Source organism: Cupressus sempervirens, chromosome 6 (assembly GCF_028749045.1).
Source record: "Cupressus sempervirens isolate cs-2001-9-10 chromosome 6, ASM2874904v1, whole genome shotgun sequence".
NCBI lineage: Eukaryota > Viridiplantae > Streptophyta > Pinopsida > Cupressales > Cupressaceae > Cupressus > Cupressus sempervirens.
In genome coordinates this window covers 349,557,083-349,581,475 of record NC_143123.1, presented here as the reverse complement: position 1 = coordinate 349,581,475, position 24,393 = coordinate 349,557,083, and the positions used below count along the sequence as shown (strand labels likewise).

Below are 24,393 nucleotides of genomic sequence, written 5' to 3'. Positions count from 1 at the left end.
GATGAGATGCTCCACTATCAATTATCCAAGTATTCTTGTTTGTGTTCAGTTTACTTGATAGGGCCAAGAAGAATAGTGAATTTTCAGCTTCCTTGACTTATTACATTATTGCAGTAAAATAAATTGATAAACCAATGACCATCAACTTTCCTAATTCTTTCAAACATATTTTAATAATTTTATCAACAAATTGTGAGCAGAAACTTTTTGTTGAGTTAATGCCACTTAATTGTCAAAAAATGCAATTAAATCACACAATCACAATAGATCATCAAAAACTCACTCTAAACAAAAAATATCACCATCGGACCAAATTTCACCTTTCATGATTATTTTAAACCGTAACTCTAACCCGAACATTCCCGATTAAATCCTTTTTTAAAATCTGTATTTTGGTTTGTCACTTTATTTGTAAGAACCATTTTTGCTACTATGAACTGTACTACAATTTTATATCCAAACACTTACTTATATGACTATTGTTATGCACTTTGCCATGTAGCCTTGGGTCATTTTGTCATTGGAAAAAACAATGATTCTTTTAACAGTTTACTAAAATCAATTATTATTGAACATTTCATATCGAGATTGATGCATTATATGACTATCTAAACTTGAATTTTAATAGAATGTATGGCTACATATATCTATGTTCCATAAGAACACCCTCTTCTCACCCCACAACACAACTTGTGGTACCCAAGACACTTAGGAACCAATACAGCTAACACTAGTACATTTGAGGGATATTTTAGACATTAATTTTCGATAGCAACCCAATTTGGCTTGTTAAATTCTTTTTTTTTTTTTTAATTTGATCCCGATAACGTCGAAATTTCGACGATAGTTAAGAGTGTCGTTGAACTTTTGCCATTTTCTGGGCATAAACAAAAAAAACTGAAACTTCATTTCATATCATGCAGCAAAGTGCGGGCGGGAGGCTTCAAGCATGACCAATTAAGAGATTTCCAACGCCATCAAGGTAAGCTTGGTGGATTCATTTGCATTGTCCGCGTCCTCTTCTGTTTGGAACTTGCTTTCAAGGTAAGGTCTTATCCTCTTCTGTGTGCTTCTTTAATTTCAACGTAAGGGTTGAAGGTATTTTTCATTTTCGTTGTAAGGGTTCAAGGTAATTTTTGTTTGCAACTTGCTTCATATCAAGGTAAGGATTCAAGGTAATTTTTACTTTGGCCATTGATTATGGCGATTCAAACATTGTTCATATTGCCCAATTTCGAACAGATTACCTAATTAATCTGAACGTATAACCCTAGAAAAAAATTGGAAGACTTGTAGACATTAAGCTATTTCTCTTTCTTGATCTCCTAGTGAGAGTGTTGGTGAGGAATCTTCCATGGAGGCGTTGATACTCTGGTAATAGATGTGTATGCACAACCTCTGGAAGAGCCTATTGGCAACATGAAGTTTGAGGTGTTGTCTATCAAGATATTACAAGGATTCGATGTCTCGCCAGTTGACTTGACTTAGTTCACAATCCTATTCCAAAATATTCTTTAGCAAAATAAATGTTTTGTTTACCATACACGGTTTTCAGTTTTAGAAACACATTATTTATCGATATTATTTCCATTTTGAACTAGACCCAATTTTCAATAGCATATTTTTATCTTTCCAGAGATTGGATGAAATCCTGGATTTAGGATTTACCACAATTTTTTTATTAAGGTAAGCAGGAATTTTAAAAAGGCCCAAACCCTTGAACAAAGCAATGGGAAAAAAGATTTCGACCCTCGATTGGATTCTGTAAAGACCTAGCCATCTAAGATTTTTAAGTGTTTACTGAACCAAAAAAGTGCCCTTGATGGTATAAAATGATAATAAAATGGGTCTATGCCTTCATGGTATTCATGATAAACCTAGGATACAAAACCTCAAAAATGTCTGAAATACACTTGATATTAGGATACACTTGATATTGGTTTTGCAAGTTCACTTGGACTTGGATGTCTTACACCTTTTAATATTCATTTGTGACTTTCTTTTGCATCTCCATTATATCTGAAAGTTTTAATTGATTGAACCTGTTAGACTGCAAAGATTGGTTCTAATTTGTATGCTTCCTCAGCTATGTGTTGAACCATACGAGTACCGTCATCCTCTTTATCCTTTGCATATCTATCATTGCTTCATTTCCATCATTGGCTTGGTTTGTCTCCATTCTTCTCTCTATTTCAATTTGGTTATTGTGTTTCTATCTTCCATTAATGAGCCCTCTCCATGATAAATATTTGTATTGGGAATCACAGAGATGGATATTCATGTGCTTACCTGTTTGAATTTCCTCCATGATTCCTTTGTATGATTCCAATATTTTAGTTCCTAAATTTTCATTTGAAAGTAAAGTTAGTTATATGAAGTGATAAAATTGCATATACAAACGTATGTATGTATGTATGTTTGTATGTGTATATATATGTATGTATGTATGTATTTATATATGTATGTATGTATATGTATGTATATATATATGTATGTATATGTTATGGTGGGATGAAGACCGAATCAGCAAAAGTAAGGATTTTCCCACCAAAAGGATTGCTATTTCATTCCAAAACCGTACAGTATTATTCCAACCCCAAACTAGGTTGAAGATAATCAATTTATAGGTCACAACTCTTGACCTTACAACTTCATCCTTCCATGTTTGATCAAAATAATGATCTGACTCTTACACTTCCAAATTGTAGGAAAAATTTAAGTTGCTTATTACATATTAGCACTCTGTGTTGTAAGGCAACATTCCTCAAACACGCTTACGGGTCGTGTGAAAAGGCATAAAAAATGATCAGGAACCTCCTTGGGATGTTGGAGAAGTTCTAGGACAGGCATTTCTGTCACCACAAACTCCAAATGCCTCCAAATCCTTGTATTTGCATATGTTCATCATGGCACTTATTTTAGGACAATGCACTAACCTTCTTATAAATAACATGTGATGGCAAAAGGCCTCACTGCTCACTGTTAGACAATAAATACTGTGCAAATTCAGAATGAAGATACATTGATTGTATGATTCTCACTAATTGTTTCTTGGTTGTCTTGATAGTTATCTTATGGGTTTGAATCATAACCATTTCTCCTTGTGAAGAGTCGACCACGAATCAGCATGTTAACTATTGTTGCAAACAAAAACAATGAATCAGCATTCTTGAAAAAAAATGTGACAGAGGCTTGGTTATGGTGTGCATGTGTGTTTGAAGGTTGGTATGCATTCATGAGATGTTGAAGATTCTCTTGGAAGGATGGAATAGATGAGAGACTGAAGTTTATGAGAAACATACCTATTTATTTCGGGTGGTGGGTTAATTCCTTTATCCCTTTGTCTCTTCTCTTTTGCGTCTTCAATGATTTCATTCCACTCCAACTGTGGCACCATAGGAGGATGCTCATACTTTGGGTTGAGCTTTGGAGCCCTTCTGTACTAGTCTCTCGCAGTCTTTAGATGTTTGCAAGTTTTTTAAAGAAGTTGGGCTCAGTTCAAAATGTTTTGACCAAAGAACTCCTCCATAGTTTTTATGAGATGATCTTTTAATCCAGGGGCTTGGTCAATCCAGCTTTTAACAAAAAACAAAATTGTTACAAAAAAAAATTAGTTCAAAAAATGAACGGAAAAATGTAGCAACCAATTATAGCAACCATAAAAAAATTAGTTCAGAAATAGCAATGGCATTGTTCTCATATATCATATCAATTGTATTATATAAGAACAATCATTTAAAAGTGGTACCGTAGACTATTTTTCTTACATCAATCATTATCAGTTTTAAGTGTTATTTGAGACTTTAAGGAAAAAGGTCTGTTGCAATTGAGTTTTGTAAGTTATTTGTACCTATTTCCCACGTTTTAATAAAAGGAGACATTACATCGAGGGCATTATCAATGAGGAGCAACACAGATATCAAAGGCATATATAGAAAGTTTTAGAGGTATATTTTATGACAATGACAACAGAATCATATCAGAGGCAATGATAGAAAGTTTCAGACCGACTGTTATGTACAACACAGCTATCAGAATCATATCATCACAAGCTCATGGACATGGAATTGGTCTTTATATATACAAAGAGATCTTTTTTAAGTTGCTTATTACATATTAGCACAACAGAAAAATTGTTCCAGCTGCATACATATTCTAGAATCCAAATAATAAAACAATAAAACTCACTCAACCCGTGCTAAGTGACAAGCCATAACCTAGTTCAATTGGTGTAGTTGCTAATTGCCTGGGTTGATTGCAAATTCTTGTAGAACTGTCATCAAATTAGGTACAATAAAATGAACAATCAATTGTTCCCAACTAGCATTAACTTGACTGGTCTATTTAGACCCATTGATTATTGTCACAAGCTTTTAAACATAACTATATAAGGAGTGAGTTAGAAAGTACATAAGTTAACCTTACATTAACTGTAAACTACAACACAAAGGTTGCACTAGGGTATTACAGGATTGTAATTATAGAAAACTGTCTGATTTGCCCATGTGGGTGTATGATGGCGAAGAGCTGTATTAGGTGAGTAAAGTTCACCAGTGGTTATAGGAATACAACTACATCAAAACAATTAGAAACCATATCTACATATTCGTTAGAGCGAGTAATTCAAGGGTCTTGATCCTATGTATACAAGTATGTAGGCAGCTTGGTAGGCGGAGTATGCCTCCAGTGTGCAGACGCCTTGGAGATAGTTAGGTAGCCTTGGACATAGTTAGGTAGCACTTAACCATGTATGTATGCATGTATTTATTTGTATTTATTTATTTAGTTGTATTTGTATTTATTTATTTATTCCACTTGGAACGAGTACCATTTAATTCACTTGTAATGAACTCAATTTCATCCCTTTCCACATCCTTGACCACCAAAATCTTTGCCTTGGACAGATAATGGAGCAAAAGATCAGTGACAGCATCTCGTAGAATATTCTTCTAGATCAATAGCACATTGCATCCAACGGCTTTGATCTTCTTTATCATACCCAAAATATAATCTCTCTCCTCCTTCAAAATCCTATCCGTCATTGTATAATCAGAGACCACAATATTCTGCTCAATGTCACTCCTGGGAGGCGAAATCTAGAACTGTATTATGTCAATCTTCACATTCTCAATCCTAGTGGGGACTCCAACCATATGATTTGCCTTCTTATCAAACAACAAACCCTTAACCATCTTTGTATCATCAACAGTCCCGCCCAATTTTTGCAAAACTTTGATGTCCCTCAAATCCACAATGTTAGGCTTCACAGGGTCGACGACATTCAAGACGGCATCAACAGCAAGTGGGACCAATAAGGTAGAATACTGGCTGACAACCTTTATTTATTTGTATTTTATTGTATTTATTTATTTATTTGTATTTAGCCACCCTTATTTATTTATTTGTATTTATGTATTTATGTATTTATTTATTTAGTTGTATTTGTATTTTATTTGTTTGTATTTATTTCTTTATTTTGTAATCAATTTATGGCAAGTGGTGCCAAATTGATCTCATGCTTAGTACGTTTATATGACATTGGATTCTATTTTTGTGAAGTAATTATCGAGTTACATTTTTCAAGTTGTTTTCACCTTGAGCTCCACAATGGTTTGGCAAAGAATAATTTCTCATTTTGTTTAAAAGATAATACACAATGAACAGTACAGATAATAAACATGATAATAATAAGTTTAGCAAATCAAGACCAACAATGTTGTCAAAATAATAAATGTAAATTATTAAAGACATTCATTTTTAGCCTCATCAATCAAAATGCATTGTCTATATATTAAAGACATCCATTTTTAGCCCCAACTTCTCCTCCCTAAAGTGTTCAATATTAGCAATGGGTAACAAATTCAATGTCTCGGTAATGAACTCAAGTTTATCCCTTTCCACATCCTTGACCACCAAAATCTTTTCCTTGGACAGATAATGCAGCAAAAGATCAGTGACCACATCTCGTAGAATTTCTGGATCAATAGCACGTTGCATCCAATGGCTTTGATCTTCTTTATCATACCCAAAATATAATTCCTCTCCTCCTTCAAAATCCTATCCATCATTATATAATCAAAGCCCACAATGTTCTGCTCAATGTCCTTCTTGGGAGGCGAAATCTGGAACTGTATTATGCCAATCTTTGCATTCTCAATCCTGGTGGGGCCTCCAACCGTATGGCTTGCCTTCTTATCAAACAACAAACCCTTAACCATCTTTGTATCATCAACAATCCCGCTCAATTTTTGCAAAACTTTGATGTCCCTCAAATCCACAATGTCAAGCTTCACAGGGTTGACGACATTCAAGACGCCATCAACAGCAAGCGGGGCCAATAAGGTAGAATATTGGCTAACAACCTTTATTTATTTGTATTTTATTGTATTTATTTGTTTATTTGTATTTATCCGCCTGTATTATTTATTTGTATTTATGTATTTGTTTATTTATTTGTATTTGTATTTATTTATTTATTTTGAAATGAATTTCTGGCAAGTGGTCAACAACAATGAATTTTTTAATGAATTCAAGATGGTGTCAACAACAAGCGAGGCCAATAAGGTAGAATACTGGCTGACAACCTTACTGTTCAAAGAAGTGCTCGCACTTTTCACCAACGAGTCCGTCAATTTGACAAGAATAGCCATAGCAGTTAAAACCTCAACGGCCTTCTCTGAGGCCCTATGAAAGGCCTCTGACATAATGGTAGGATGAACACCCTTAGACAACAAATTCACACAATGTTTAAGAATCACACCGGCCATGACAATTATTGTCATGTCGTCACCAGCAACAATATCTTGAGATTTCAAAAGCTCTACAAGCATTTTAGCTCACTGGTGCTACCCGCGAGTGCTGCACTGCAGTCACCATTTTCAACTGCTTCCAAAACTTTTGTGTTGTTTGATTTGCCTCTCAAAACCCTAGCAGCAAATCAGTGGATCGAATACCCTCTAATGAAACTTTGAGTGTCAAAACAAATCCCTCTAACTTGAACAAGTTCGTTCTTACTTCTCAAAATGCATTGAAGGCATATTGTGACCCAATAATTTTATTTTTTGAAAACTCTACCTATCGTCGCAATTTCGACATCATTTGTCGTAGATGGTATAGCAAGCCCATCAAATCATCTGTCGTTGGCATTGATAGTTCGACGTGTTGAACTAGTCGTCTGGCGCCGGCGCATGACATAGATCGGGCTGATTTTCAACGGATATTTCCGTCGATATATTAATGCTTGTCGAATGCGTCGAACTTTTGACGACAATTTAGCAACGAAGGCTTTCGACAGGTAATTATCGAAAGTGTGATGAAAATGGTGTCGAAAAATAGGCCCAAATTTACTAGTATTATTTTCAGAATATGAGGCAAGGCTATTTGGAGACGCCATTCTATTTAAATAATTTAGTTTCTAGAAAATATCATGACAAAACTTTCAAAACAAGAACAGAGGTAAAGTTTAACTTTAAAGTTTTAATATACAAATGTCAAATGTCAATGTATCAAAGAATCAAAGAGATTAAAACTCACACTACATATATCCTATAAGATTATCACTATATATTGAAATTCAAAGATCTTTACAGTTTCATGTTGAAACACAAACAAAAATCAAAAGTTGGAAATCTACCACCCACTCTTCTACTTTTTGATCATCCATATCAAAGTCCTTAGCTATGATACTCATCACTCTCAAACTTAGATCCCTTTGATGGTAGAGGACTTGAAATAATTCATTAACGCCATTTTCTTCAACCACTTCACCCAGCACGGATGTAACTCCTCCAGGTGAAGGACCCTCCATGTACCCAAGCTATACACTGTTACAAGATTCAAGAAGAGTTGGCAGATTAACGGATTTTCGGATGATTAATTGATTAACAGAGGAACAAATGTGTTCCTTATAAAGAATTACAAGGACGACATTTCTAAAAGAAACAACGTAGACTAAAGACGGAATTAGAAACAAAACTAGAGACAGGATAGGAAACATTCCTATCTGGACTGAAGAAAAAAGAGACGGGATAGGAAACATTCCTATCTAGACTGAAAGACGGACTACAGACAAGTAGTTGATTATTATAGAAAGTATAAGATATTATCTTAATACCCTCCCTTAATGGTCAACGTACGAATGTCGGAACATTCTGTAATAACTGAGACCCTCCCTGGATCTACAGAATGCTGAAACCAAGAAGCTTTGCGAGAAGATTGCTATGACTCAAAATAGGTTGCATTTACAAAACTTCGTTTTTGTGGAAAAAACGATAAAACCCAGAATCTCACGCAACCTTACATATTACAGACAACTTGAAAATGATTTTTGAGGAGAAAATCAACAAACCCAGAAAAACAGGAACAAATTCAGAAGGCGAAAAATGCAGCTTCGCCTTGATCAGGACCCGGAGAAGTCGGACACTGCATAACACCCAGAACAAGTTTATCGATGTTACGATATTCGAAGATTGCGATGATGCGCTGCTTCCAGGTTCCATAATTGCAACCATTGAATTTGGAATTATGCTCGAGCAGAATATTTGTCAAAGATGCCATGGCACGTTTTTCAATGAAAAACTGTGAAAATCTGTGAAGGCACATTCTTCGAGGCAAAAATACGAAAGACCCAGAAGAATCAAAGAATGACCTTGAAGAGAGCTCGAAAAACCCAGAAGGAATCTGCTGTCGTTTTTTGGATCCACTGGCTTGAAAATCGAGGCACCCAAAAAAAACGGACGACAACCCAATTGAGCTCTCGAAAAACCCACCAAGAATCTACAAACAAAATGTTTTTTCGACCCCAAAAATTAGGGTTTCGAAAAAAAATGGCCCTAGCTGAAAAAAGCTTGAAAAAACTTCAGATTTCTTGATTAAAAAAATGGCAGATTTTTCTTCAAGGATCGATGTGCATGGACGAATGGGGCTAGAGTGTGCTGAACAAACACCAAAAAACGGCATGAGTTTGCAGAGCCGAATGCATAAAACCGTCTGCAAAAAAAACTATACGTTTTTTTTTTTTTTTAAATTATTGCTCCCGTCTTTCACTGGCAGAGGGTCTCGGTTTTGCTTTTGCCCTTGAAAAACCGTGGACTTGAACATGCAAGCCATCTCTCACTGAGCCGAAATCAGAAAACCCGTCATTTTTTTTTTTAGCACAAAAAAAAAAACATGAGTTCCTCAGCCACAAACGCAAGTTCAAAAAACACGAGTAGGAAAAAGAAAATTGCGAGTTGCAGATGAAATCGTCCACGATTTCCCTCAATTTGCAGATTTTGCAAAAACAAAAAAATCTTCCCACGATTTTCAGAAAAGAGACCTAGCTGGATTTCGAAAATTTTGGGCAAATAATTTCGAATGAAATTATAAATTTTTCAAAAAGTTCAAGAACTAGGCTCTGATACCATGTTACAAGATTCAAGAAGAGTTGGCAGATTAACGGATTTCCAGATGATTAATTGATTAACAGAGGAACAAATGTGTTCCTTATAAAGAATTACAAGGACGTTGTTTCTTTTAGAAACAACGTAGACTGAAGACGGAATTAGAAACAAAACTAGAGACAGGATAGGAAACATTCCTATTTGGACTGAAGAAAAAAGAGACGGGATAGGAAACATTCCTATCTAGACTGAAAGACGGACTACAGACAAGTAGTTGATTATTATAGAAAGTATAAGATATTATCTTAATATACACAACATAGAAGACAAATGAGTTATGAATGTACAATAGGTTTTCTTCTTTCTTTGACCTTAATGGATTCCTCTTTAGCGAATGAATAAGACCATAAGTACTCCAATTTCTCTCAAAAGATGAAGAGCTAGCTACTTGAGAAAGCATCCATGATAGTCCTCTAATTTTATTTTTGGGTGAGTTTTCACAAATTTAACTCTTGGGACTTTTTAGACACAAAATAACATGGGTAAATATATCAATGCAAGTAAAATGTTAGAATGTGTATTTGAAATGTTGTTTTTGCAATAAAAAACATGCATTTTCTCTTCATGATGTCAATTTTTAATATAATACATTTTGTAATTGAATCTTTAAAAAAAAGTTTCTTTAGGACATTTTAATTTGAACTACTTTCTAAGTTGTCAATCCTTTGCCAAATTTTATCAGATATTTGTCAAATTTTAGCAAAGTTGAAAATTTTGGGGTTTTCGAGGACCCTTTGAGTACAAGTCTGCGAGCTATGCACCCCACTATAGGGTCTTTCTTTGCTTGCATATTATACAAGGCTTCCATTGAAAAAAAAAACCATTCGCACATGAAAAATTATTCTATTGACTCCTCATAATTGAAGCATCCTCACCTCGACCATGAATTTTTTTATTGCAGTCCAAGGACCAAATCCTTTCCTTACCCCTCTATTTTCATATGGAGCCTACTAATGTGAGTTTTGTGACCACTCCAACATGCAGAACAAAATACCAAGTATTCTGACTTCTCTTGAACAAGGAAACTCCAAATGTCAAACAATTTGGCAAATACGTGATCAAGTGAAGCAACCCCAAGGTTTACAGTGGGTACTTGCAGTTTAATGTTTGATAACTCAATTAAAAATTGTGATACGTTGGTAATCACATGGGGACTTGCGCTATTCTTCTTAGAGTTTATCAATTCTTCTCCTCAAAGTGGCTAGAACATGGAATACTGACTTGACTTCAAATAAAAATAAAAGGGATAAAGAGTTTAGAGAAATCTAAGTTATTCCTAAGGACAATGATACCAATAGATTATGCTTCGATGATTGAATTTCTATAACCAAGCTTTGCTTTACCAAATGAAACAACTGCACCAAGATGATGCATATCCAAAGGACTGAAGGATTTTTACATTGCCAACATTCATCAACATAATGAAGACTAGTGCAATCCAAATGAACATCCACATTTGAACTTAGTATTAAATCAAGTTCAAACTAACGTTACATTGTGACTTGCAACAAGCAACAAAAGGTATGGACATGTCCCCTGTTTGAAACCCTAATCACAGCAATTAGTATACATAAATAAGGGGCAGCAATCTAAAGCCGACTCTACCATAATTATAGGGGCTCAAACAATATAATGTTCATAGGGCAGGGATCTGGATTCAAGAGAGGAAAGTTTTTAAGTTAATATTTTTATCTATGACAGTGATTATAAGGGAATCAAAGCAGAGGTTATCATTAATTGATATAGAGCCATACCCTAACCACCTAATAAGGCTGACTCTTTAAAAGGCAATGCTCAACAAAGAAATCATTTATTGTTAACATTAAGGCAATTTTAAGATAATAATCATTGATAGCTGACCCATTAACAAAGGAATGTAAATGTCAAGAGAGGTGTCCCTAAGGAGATTTCAAGATGAAGGATTGTGTTTGAAGACATGTGAAGATTTATCTTTATTTATCATTATCCAGATTTGGACAGGTCTAAAGGAGCAGAAGTCAGAAACCTAGTTCGCATGAACACATTGATTAATATCAGGAACAGTAACACATTTATCGGATGAGCATCACACCTATGAAAAAAGCCAAAGATTTAGCACTATTGTTGCTCCTCCATTCAAAGAGAGAAAAGAGTTCAGAAAACTAATCTCCTAGACGAGATGAGGCCAAAAAATGACAGCCTTCAATCAATCTCACCCATCAGTCAATAGCTAGCAAGAGAAGAATTGTCTTAGTTTAATTTGTTATTTTAGCCTATAAGTCATGATGTATTACATGAGGTCGAAAAATGTCCCAGCACTTTGGTACGCATGAAATCTAGATAAGAGAGTAATAAATTCAGGATTTTTCCAGAATCCAGATATTTGTAAGGCGGATGCTGGTGATTATGCAGAAGCCCTTTCAGCCTTCAGGATATATGTTGACATTTAGCACAGTAAATCTTTCAATACATTTTATATCTTTAAAAAAGTGATTAATGTTTGGCTTTAGCACTTATGATATATATATATAAAGAGTGCAATAATACTTTCTGGTTCCTTAACTATCATACCTATTCACTCTAGAAACCCATTATTATTTTCTCAAATCTTCTTTAGCCCATCATTCAAACCTTCAATAATATGAATTTTTCAAATACATGCAATAAAAATATCAGTGGAACAGGATGAACTCGCAGAGCTTACCCTGAATAACCTCCTCCATGCAGACAGAAAACTACTGGCCCCTCTGTTCCTGCTGAATATACATGAAATGTCTGCATACAAAGAAAATAGGGCAGTCCAAATTAGAGCAAGAAATAATATGCTTTTGTGCTAGTTTCCTGATAAAACGAGAAAAATATATTTTAACTTTTGTCTCTCCAATATTTTTGTGGCGAGGTGACGGACATATCTATAGCCATCAGAATTGAGAACATAGCTGACAATTAATAATTCAACATCAGGTAGATCCCAATGAAAGCTCTCATATTCAGGTGCCTAATCTAAATAAATTATATCATGTTGCTTCTTTGGTTTACTTGATCGGGACATGCCATCTTGTTTTGAACTAATACTCAGGTTCCAAATAAAGCATCCATATTCTATTCAGAAATCAAAATGGTTTATATTATAGCAGCATTGCTCAGAATTGCAATTGACTCCGCAAACCAAAACTACAAGTGTAACTCAAAACCTCAGGAAATAATGTTGTCTTCCATTGAGCACAGCACAAAATATTTTTTTTATTTCTCCTTGAGAAAACCAACATGGGGATCAGCAACAGCAACCCCTAATAAACTCAAGGGGCAGTGCTCCTTGTGAGTTTCCTGTCACATCTTAGGATCAAGGGCGGAGACACCACAACCAATCCCAAATTAAGGCCATTGTGGCCAAAGGACCTCCATGGTATTTGTTTTCCTTCTCCATGGTCGCAAAAGTAAATTGTATCAATGCAAATGGAAAATGATAAGTATAGATGTTCAATAGAGTTTTTAAGAGTCTAATAACAATTTTTTGAGGTTCTGAATTTGAAATGTGCAGGGAAAATTACATAGATGTCAAGGGATCGAAGGCGTCAACACAAAGTCCTTGCAGAAGGGAGGTATCTGCGAAAAATTCCTCACTTTGGGGAGAAATCATAGGGGCATTCTATAAAAAATTGTTAAAATAGAGACCAATCCCAACCCCCACACGCCTGCCACCCTGTCAACAAGCATCCCCAAATGAGGGAACATGATTAAAGCCCTAAGCACAAAGCCCTACATAAGACTCAATGTTTTACTAATCCAGAAATTTGAGAATACTTGCCAATTAATTAAGACAGAGATAAAGATATTCAAAATTATTATTTCAATTGAGATTTCCATTTAAATTATAACAAAAGCAATCCCACCAAAGAATGGCAATGGGAACAATGTAACAGCTTGATTAAAATGCCAAAAGAAGGACATGGTTCTCCAATGACAAGTTCTCCAAGGACTTGTATCACATTTTCACCAGAATCACATGAATATTACAGCTGTATACATGCAGAAGCAAAGAAGTCACAGTTGACAGAGCATTACAGGATAAAGTTATAGGAAATGGAACTATATTATAATGGTGGGAAAATCTGGTACTCGAATTTCACAAATGAGCCAAACACAGGTTAATTCCCCATACCTCTTTCTTGATTCTGATCTTATTTTGTTCCTGGTAATCCCCAAAAGGAGAGGAAAAACATGTGTAGGGATGTCGAATGCATTGAAAGTTTGGATGCTTGTAGTGTCCCCTGCTGGGAATCTGCCCCAGTTTCAAAGATGACCATATTTTACTATGTCATAAAATTAAGCTAAGCATAAGAAACAATTTAGAGTCCATAATACATGTGATAGTTAACATACTCAGTCCCAAATTCCCTATTTTCCTCCTAATCAATAACCTTAAGAAGGAAGAGGATTTACTTGTACTTAGGGCACTTGGACACCAATCTATAAGTAGGCTCCCTCAAGGCTTCTGTGTAATGTTCACTAGTAGGGAACTATAAAAACAATTGTGACAAATCCCTAATTTTGATCAACTTATGTGATAATGACTACTACATGATTATTTCGATACACCTTGACTAGCTTGTTCTTATAATCCCATATCTCAAGTACTACATATGATGTTCAGTACTAGACTGTTGCAATGAATGTGTTTGTTATTTATCACTAAATATATGGACTCCTATTGAGGGATTCTGAAATTTATGCTCTGATTATTACTGCAATGGAAACTATACTTCAGTCTGTTATATAAATCTCAATTTATTTATTGCTATAGGATTTCCCTGCTGCCTCAAGTACAGAAATGGATCAGTAATAATGCTAAGCTTCAATTTGTATTAGAAACACCCAACATGTGTATAGTGTTTGTCGCTGTCTGATATAATAAAATTATTGATTTAATTGATTTTAAGTTATTCGAATTCCTCTCTTGTTGATGATCTTAGTTTGATTATGTCTTTTGTCCTGGAAGATTACTCAGCAAGTGCCCGTGAATGGAATCTTGTGAGGGTGAATTTGAAATTGTTTTAATTCAGTGTCTTATACTCCTTAGTATTATTCATATATTCCTTTCATGGTCCTACTGCCGTGTATTACTGTCGGCATCTACACATAACTGCAGTGTGTGCTCTTTATCTCCAAGTCATTTCTGTTGTCAAATGGAATCCACTGACTAGATTAGGATTGTGTGCTTATTATATCTCCTCACTTCACTACACATAACTGCAGTGTGTGCTCTTTATCTCCAAGTCATTCCTGTTGTCAAATGGAATCCGCTGACTAGATTAGGATTGTGTGCTTATTATATCTCCTCACTTCGTCCCCGAGGTTATCATTCCCTGTGGAATATCTTAGATTTTCATCTCATTTTAATTGTTCGATGTCTCAGATAGTCTTTTCTGTCATTTACTTATATATGCTGCGATTTCTATTTGTTTTTTCTCTTCCCTTGCTGTGCATGCAGGAATGTATTCACTGATTGTCTGCTATGGTCCGCTTCTAAGTGACTGATTATTCTGTCTTTACTGACTTGTATTCACCTCTGCTGACTATCTTTCCATTGATTCCTATTGGCTTGATTTTCCTATGCATGGGATGTTCTGTTGTTAAGCTACGTTCTGATGTATAAAACGCTGGCAATGTTTCCCCCACTGAGCGCGATAAGGTTTTATATATTGTTTGCCCATGACATGTCTATTCAAATCACACCATTTCATTATCAAATAATAATCTTTTACTAATCATAATATGGCGGGTAAGGTATTTGACCTATATCTCAAGTTTATTAATTGTTCATGTTTTAGAGTTATTCATAAGACACCGAAGACTATCCTTGAGGATCCTATGCTGACATTAGTGCTTAATATTGTATTATATCTAAGTCTTGATAAAGCTAACTTCGATTAATATTATATCAGAAATGGTCGATTTCCAAAACCTTTTTAATTATAATTACAAATGAGTAGGGTCTTATGTGAGGCCTCACCTGATCCGTCATAGTATAGATGACATATTTGCGTTATGATACTTCTAATTTGATGTTTTGATATACTTTCGAGACTATATTGTTATGTTATTTTAATATTTGCATTTTGATGATCCGCACTTGTGTCTAAACATTAAGACCTAAATGATATATTTAGTGATTTCATTCACGTTCTAATCTTTTGCAATTGCTTTGATAGAAATTGAATTGTAGAAATGCTTGTAATGTGAAATTGTAATGTTTAGGTGGAAATTAGAGTTAAAGAATAGATTGTGATATGCACTAAGAGCTAATTCACATGCCTAGGGACCCTATAGTCATGGACTCAATATTTCGTGATTATAGTAGAAAATAGATTATGAAGTTATTTAGAATATTAATTTGATCATGTTAAGTATAGTTTAATGTTGATAAGCAGAATTTGATATTTTAATGTTTTGAATGTTTTATGTGAAAATGATTATATATATATATATATATATATATATATATATATATATATAAATTGGATATGATGAAGTAGGAAACCCTAATGTTGAATGTGATAATGATTTATTGCACATATTTACATATTGCTTACATGATTTTCTTGGACTATTGATGCTCGAGTTTAGTGTGTAGGAATTTAACCATGGGATTTGATAGGGAACCAAGGCTCAAGCTCACATGAACATGACATAGCCAAGATTGAATCCGTGGAAAAGATTCAAACCTCGTTGTAATGTGTTTTGTTTCATAAATGTGAATTGTATGTGTGCAATAGTTTAAATTCATGTATGATTAGAGACAAGTCAATATAAATGTAATGTGTTGTTTTTATGCATCACTTGACACTTGTGTTGTCCATGTGGAGATGAATTGTCATTTAGGGTTTTGGGCAAGGGTAACCTAACCTAAGCCTAACCCAACGTAATACCTAGGTTAACCCCTCATGGTAGAATGTTAGGACTTAGAAGTCTCCATCAAGGGAAATTCCAATTCCAACTTCCCAATAACTTTTAGGGATCAAAAAGTGGTCCAAGGGGGTTATTTTGGTGAAAAATAAGTGGTCACGTGATAGTAGTATGGTTTGGGGGTCTAAATTTAACCTTTATTAGGCCTAGATGACCTTGGGAACCCTCCAAACAAGTCACTTTCAAAGCAATTCGAAATTGGAGTGTCACATGACTTCTTCCACACTCTCTCAGTTGGTCAAGGCTACGTTTTTAGGAGACAATGGTGTAAGAAAAGGCAGCTCATGTTATAACCATTTTAAGATAGTGGAGATTTTGAGGACTTGGGATGAAATTAGTAGGTTGTCTACCCACTCTCTAACTTTAGAGACTCTTAGAGTTTGGAAGCTTGGAGAAAGCTCTTCTACAACCTTTCATATCCATTTTGCAAAAGGATTCAAGGTTGGTTTCTTGTTGCCCATGTAGGATTTTTCTTCAAACTTTCATAATGGTGTTTCATTCATGAGCACGAAGGAGTGTGAGATTCATATTGCATGTAAATTGCATGGTGTTGTATTGTGATGTAGCATTCATGTAATTGTTTGAATGGTGATTTATGTTGTGGGAAGATTGCGATATTGTTGTGTTGAGATGAAATGTGTTGTTGCATTTGATCTTCTCTTGTCTCTCCATTTTATTATGAATGTTGTTATGGGTGTGAAAACTTCACTCACCCTATGGGAAGGGAAGAGAAGTCTAGGGTGAAGGGGTTGGTTGGGCTTGAAAATCTAGTTGAGAACCTTGGCGTATGCACTCCATTGTATACCATAATCATTCATATCTTGCTTTGGGGATGACAAGGGAAGTATGGTGTGGAAAGGAAGTTTATGGAGTATGGGCTCCAAGGAAGCTATAGCTGATGGTAGTGTGTTTGGAGGATGATTGTGAAAGCCCCGAAAGGGCATAAAAATTGTTATTGCAGATATTGATTGATATGGCAAGTCTCCTATTTGAAAAGCACACCTTCACCCTATGCTCATGGTTCCATTGGTGGACCATTGTGAAATACCCTCGGGATGAAATTGTTCAAGTGTTGTAATGTGATGTATATGCATTTGCAGGATTGTATGTGATACCCATTTTGAGCCTTGTTTCCCCTAGTTCGGGGGTGGTCTTTTTGTGGGCCTATGGTTGGAAGGAGAGTACCCATGGTCTTTGTTGTTTTTTTGTGATGTGTTTGCAGATTTTGTGCTCAAGGGAGCAACGGAAAAAGCTTGAAAAGATCATCTTGTAGATGTTGCTTCGAGGAGAAAACTTGTCATTGTGCATTGTACATGTATTGGAGAATCTCTCTCCATCTTATTCATGTTGTTTCAATGAATGAGTGCATAGTAGCAAGGAACGGATGTGTAACTTTGTAATGTATTTGAAGGGATGAAATCCTTCTCCATGTTATTTTGTATTGCATTGTGAGAGTTGAACCCTTCTGTTTTGCCATTTGTGTATTGTATTGTAAAAAAAAGAGATCTTCATTTTATGTACATTGTTGTAAAGAATAGATCTATGAAGGAAGTGAAGAAATTTGGACATTATCATATGTATTTGTATTGCAAGATTCAATGTCATGCATTCAGTTGCATTTAAGTGGAAAGATTTATTTATCATAGTAGTCTATAAAAGCGATTCATCTCAAAGGATGGTCATTGCTTTTGAATACTCAAGCAAGAAACAATATGAAAATGTAGACATTCAATTGTACTCGATGTTCATTAACTAATTAGGTGCATTTAATTTATGAAATTTTATGAGAAACATGTATACAAAACATGCTTGATCTTGTCAATGATTTTTGTGATGTATGGTTAGGATGCAAATATAATCATAGTTTCCTTTTACATGTCGAAATGATTTAGTTGAATTCATAGTTAATCCTGCTCAAGTGTCATACAAGACATATATGTATGGTGTTACAAGTGAATAGTTCGTTAGGATTTGTTAAGTTTCAAATTATAAATGATTCCATTAGGCTTCAATATGATATTCAATTAGATGCATAAGTTTGGAAGTTAGTTAAATCATTAAACCAAGGTCTTGTTAAACTAAGCTCATGTGTATGGTATTTAAATTAAAGATCAAATTGAAGACTTATAACATCATAGATGCATAGAGAAAACTATCAATAGACAATATGACATAAATCCACCATAGGAAGACTCGCCTGTAGGTGCAAAATCACTCTCTGGATTTTGTATGAGAGTGGAGAAGAATACAATACAGACAGATTTTTATTACAGTCCAATATAATATTCAGGGAGAATATGCTCAGAATCTTTCATATAGAGTATCAATAAAATGATATCCCTAAACCAAAAGCCAAATAAATAAATATATATATACTAAGCCAATACCTAGCCAAATCAAATATGATTGTAAAGGAAAAGAAAAAGAATAAATAAATATATGGGTGCATATACATAGTAATCACGTGCTTGGAAGGGGAGACTAGTCAATTAACCAACCAAGTTTTAAAATGGTTACATAGGAATCGACCCATAATATTAATGCAAGTTTTTGTTTTAATTAAACACGGGAAAGGTAAATCATGTTCAAAGATTTTAAATGCCATGTGAAACAAAGCAAGGGAAGAAAGGATGGTGGGCCCTACCTCCTCCCTCCCCATTCACACCACCACTCTCGTGAGCGCCTTAGATGCGCTGACTTTCTTAATCCTATGACAAGTCTTGGTCTTTGTGCCCCCAGGATTGGTGGATATTATGCCTAGAACTTACATGAGAAGGGAGGTGTTATGCCTAGGAGAGTGTGTAGGCTTGTCACGTCAACTATGAAAGGGGATTCACAGGTTCCCACTCTTTTCGCCCATCTCGTCTCCCTATGCATTAGTAAAGTCGCCCAATAATGGGATGTTGTCAGGATAAGATGGGAGGTGAGAAAAAAGTGCGCTTGAGAGTGGTTAGGGTTGCCATGTGCCTTAAAGGAAAGGGGGTTAGGGGAATAATAACGGGACCATACTAGAGTAAGATTAGTGGGGAATTGGATTGTAATGAAATTATTTAGTTAGTAGATTAAGCCAGTTGTTTTTTCAGTGATTAAGATAGGTTGAGGGAAGTTGATATTAGATAGTAGTTAATGGATAGATTAGCAAGGTAATTAAGTTATAGAAAATAGGTGGTAAAGAATGTTTGTTTAGTAGTGGTATAGTAAGTAAAATAATTTGATTGGGGGATTTTGATGGTAAAGTGTTAAGTTAATTAAGATATAGTATATAGTAAGTAGAATATAGTTGGATAAATTATAGCTATTGATGGTGGGTTAGTTTCTTGTTATTTAATTTTGATTGTTAGTAATAGTTCATGGCTAGATAATAGTAGAAATGGTAGTTAATTAGAAAATTAGGTAATTTGAATTGTAATGATATATGGTTATATTTGGTTTGTAAAATAGTATGAATAGAATTAAACATAGATTAGTTAGAAAAGAGTGAGTGTAAAGTGATTAGAATTTAGGTTAGTTTATTATTTTTTTATTTTGTGATGGATTAGAATTTGAGTTAATGGTAAATAGTTTTTAGAATAGGTTAGTTAATAAATGAATAACAATTAGTGGATGACAACAAATTGATAGACTACTAGTAATTAATAAATGGATTTAAGAAATATATATATATATATATAGTTTTGGTTAGTAATAGATTTTAAATTTGTAATTAGTGAAAAATGTTATTGTTAGATTTAATGGGTCTATCGGTATTATAGTAGCTTGTGTAGTTGGAATAACTATGGGTTAGTAATTATTTTGTATTAAGAAAATTATAATATGGTGTCATTATATATGTGTTATGAAATACCTACTAACTCTATACAATTTATTCATTCGATAATTAATGGTAAAGCATAGGATGTATCGAACTTTGTGTTGGGAATTAAGTAAAAAGATATTATTAAATGAGTATTCTATGAACATAACATTACTATAAAATCCTAATGATCTATTGTTAGTAGTGACATGATTCGTGATAGTAAAGCCTTTAGTCAATTATGGTAATTAGATTGAGAAGTTTAGTTAGTATAATGTCAATTTAGTTTCTATTTTATATAGATATATCTTAGTGGTTGATTTGTAAATGGGTGGTTATTAGTTATAACTTGTAGCATGTTAGTTAGCTAGACATCATTCAACATAGTACATTAACTAGGAATAAGTGGTTCTAGGATGGATTTGATATGGAAAAAGTTAAATGAATAAGATAAGACCTTAATATCATAAGTAGGCATGACATCTTGGAAGTTAGAAATGTTAGTAACTTGATCAACTACATCATAATTGTTAGGCATCCCGAACTCATTGATAATGTATAGTCTTGTGTGAGTTCCTAAGGTTATCTAGATATAAAAAATAAAAAATAAAAAAAATTGTAGTTGTGTTTTGCCCTATAATTTTTGGGCATGCCATCTTAGGTTTTTGTCAATCATAATAATAATTATTGCCTCTAACTTAGTCAATAATCAATGAGACCCTTATCCATTGGTATATCTATGGGTGAAAGAAATATATTTATCATTTATCATATATTTATAATAACTGTATCATAAATATATTATTCACATCTTATAAACTATTAATATATGTTTAGTATTTATTTATTTCATAATTATTAATAATTGTTAGTATATCTCTATTAAGTTTGGAATACATACATACATACATATATATATATATATATATATATATATATATATATATATATATATATATATATATATATATATATATATATATCATTTATCATATATTTATAATAACTGTATCATAAATATATTATTCACATCTTATAAACTATTAATATATGTTTAGTATTTATTTATTTCATAATTATTAATAATTGTTAGTATATCTCTATTAAGTTTGGAATACATACATACATACATACATACATACATACATATATATATATATATATATATATATATATATAATTTAGTGTTATTCACATAATTATAATTATACGCATTATTATTTTATTTTATTTGTTAGTTTATTTAATCTTATATTTTAAGTTCAAATGTCATCTCAGAGAAAGGGAACATTACAATCTACCCTTCCCAAAATTGTGTGTCCTCAAGCAATGGGAACCTTCTGTGTGAGTGGAGTTCATCATGCAACTCTTGAAATCCAATCAAGTGTTCATGGAACCATCAATTAAATTTGAGGTTAGAACTATTATAAATGTATAAATATAAACTTATTGAATATAAAAATCAGAATATCCAATTTGAAATATTGCAAATAGATCAAAGACAAAACTTATCTAGATGTATTGTAGTACTTTCTTCTCTTTTGTGAAGCATTATGAGCCTTAATGAATAATCCTTTGGAAGAGTTCGTAATCCGGTTCCAAGTTCTCTAGAGAGGACCTCTTGGTGCTCTAGCTCCATATGGTCATTCTAGAACAATCCTCAAGATGTTTACCATCTCATTACGACTAATTCTTCCCAAGGCCTTAAGGATATCTCAAATTTGGTATATTCATCCTTCCTAGAAAATAGATTTATCTCTCCTAATCCTTCAGAGATATAATCTTTGCCTTGTTATGAGGTGCCCTAGCAATTTTCCCATAACCATGATGTAGTAAGGTTCCCTATTAGCGGTTCTCCTTCAACTACCACTGTAGTAGGGTGCCCTTGGTGGTTCTCCCTCAACTACTTTTGCAATAGGGTTTCCTTAGTGGTTCTCCCTTAATTGTCGCTATAATGGGGTGCCCTTCACAATTCTCCCTTAATTGCACCCTGGGTCTCTTCTGCAATGGATGCCCTAGTGGTTCTCCCTAAATCATAGAGCAATAAGGTGCCCTTGTCACGGTTCTCCCTAACATGCTATTGTAATAGGGTGCTCTAGTGATTCTCCCTTAAGTGCAGCCTTGGAAGGTGCTAACAATAGGGTGCCCTAGCAGTTCTCCCTAAATTACCATGCAGTAGAATTCCCTTATAACGGTTCTTCTTATTGCTACTGCAATAGGGTGCCCTCACAATTCTCCCTTAATTGCCACTATTTCCCTTTATTTAAACTGAATATTAAATGTCTATAAATAATCATAAAAATATTTACATACAAATGTTGTTTAATATTTATTTTATTGCTTGAAAGTAAACCTCCCAATTAGGGTATCATTATGATTGAACTTCCTTGAAGCTCCAATAATTTCCTATTCCCTCATTCTCTACTTGGATATTGTTGAGACTCCCTTGATCATACTTGCTTTCTTGTATGGAGTTTCTTCCTCGTCTATTTTAGGTGTTGCTTCTATTTTATGGAGTTGACTCTTCTTGTCACACTTATGTCTTGGTTCCCAAGAGCCTCTACATCTAAAACATATGTCTTTCTTAAATGTGTCCTTTTTTTGTTTTTGGGATTCCTTGATTTCACATTGGTGTCCCCTATTCCATCACGTTCTTTTTCTCTATGATCTTTTCTAGTGACTTCATGCCTATATTATGCGTCAACTGGAAAATTCTTAGATCTTTCTTTTAAGGATTTGATTCAACCTTCCTTTCTTTTCTAGATGATTTCTTCCAAGTTTTGGGGTTCAAGAGGTTTTACCAAGCTTCTGGTGGAGTCTTTAAGTCTTACTATAAACATATGAATGAGTCTCTTTTGGAAAAGGTCTAGGCCCATAATTGATAGCCCTTGGAATTTGTGAGCAAATCCTTCCATTGTTTTGGTTCGTTTGAGTTGAGTTAGTTCTTGGAAATACCATTAGGGGTCCTTATCATCAAATCTGTTTATGATTCGTTGGGAGAATTCTTCATAGGAGTTTATATTCTGATGTTCCAATGAGATACATCTGTGTTGCCAACAATCATGTGCCGCTCATTCCAAATAGAGTATTGCAAATTGGAAGGCCTCTTCTTCCATCATGGGACTTGGAATAAAAAATGTATAAAAAATTTCTAACCATGCGTAGGTTGTAATCTTCCCCGATCCATCAAAATTTGGATTTGTTATCTTGCTCACTTTGTGGTTGAGTTCTTTATTTATATGCCTTTTGGGTGTTTCCCTTCACTTGTACTCACAAAAATCCCTAAATGATACCACTTCTCTAACGTGAGGTTCTAGAGCTGCATAAACTCTTGCAATGTCTTCCGTTCTAGTCATTGGTTGTTCTATTCCTTCTTCTCTTGGTGTCTCTCCTCTAGGCAAGAATGGGGGTTGAGATGTCGCAGCCGTGGAAGACACATTATTATTTTCTGAGTGGTTTGAGCTAGTGTCCCTTGAATGGGTAGGATGACCTTTCAAATTATTAATTGAATTTCTTATATTTTGTAGAGCTTGGAGAAGGGCCTCATTTGACTTCTCCATTTGACTCATTAAAGTTTGGTTGTTTTGCTCCATATAGGATCTCAACTTATTGGCTAGTCTATTCAAGGTGGTTCTCTTTGATCTTATCTCATAAGTTTTCATAAGATTCTACACACAAGATGGTGGGATTATGCTCTAATACCATTGGAATGTCCCCTAGTAGAGAATATTAAAACATTGTGATAATTCCCTACTTTTGATCCACGTATATGATAATGACTACTATATAATTATTTCCTTGACTGGTTTATTCTTATAAATCCATATCTCAAGTACTATTTATTATGTTCAGTACTGGACTGTTGCAATGAATGTATGTTATTTATCACTAAAATATATGGGCTCCTATTGAGGGATTCTGAAGTTTATGCTCTAATTATTTCTACAATGAAAACTATACTTCAGTCCATTATATAAAGCTTAATTTTTTTATTGCTATAGGATTTACCTGCTACCTCAACTATGGAAATGGATCAGTAATGATGCTACACTTCAATTTGTCTTCCAAACACCCGACACATGTATAGTGTTTGCCACTGTCTGATATAATAAAAATTATGATTTGATTGATTTTAAGTTATTCTCCAAATTCATTTCTTGTCAATGATCTTAGTTTGATTATGTCTGCTGTCCTGGATGATTACTCAGCAAGTGC

The 24,393-nt window shown here is 34.1% G+C and overlaps 1 protein-coding gene across 1 annotated transcript in view; it reads right to left on the bottom strand.

Annotated features, from left to right (window-relative positions):
• Positions 1 to 24,393, bottom strand: part of LOC149552558 (uncharacterized) — a 72,099-nt gene that overhangs the window by 26,401 nt on the left and 21,305 nt on the right. The window contains exon 3 of the mRNA XM_089790207.1: positions 12,124 to 12,194. Within this exon, the coding sequence (XP_089646333.1) occupies positions 12,124 to 12,194 (71 nt within the window). The remainder of the gene's footprint in view (positions 1 to 12,123; positions 12,195 to 24,393) is intronic.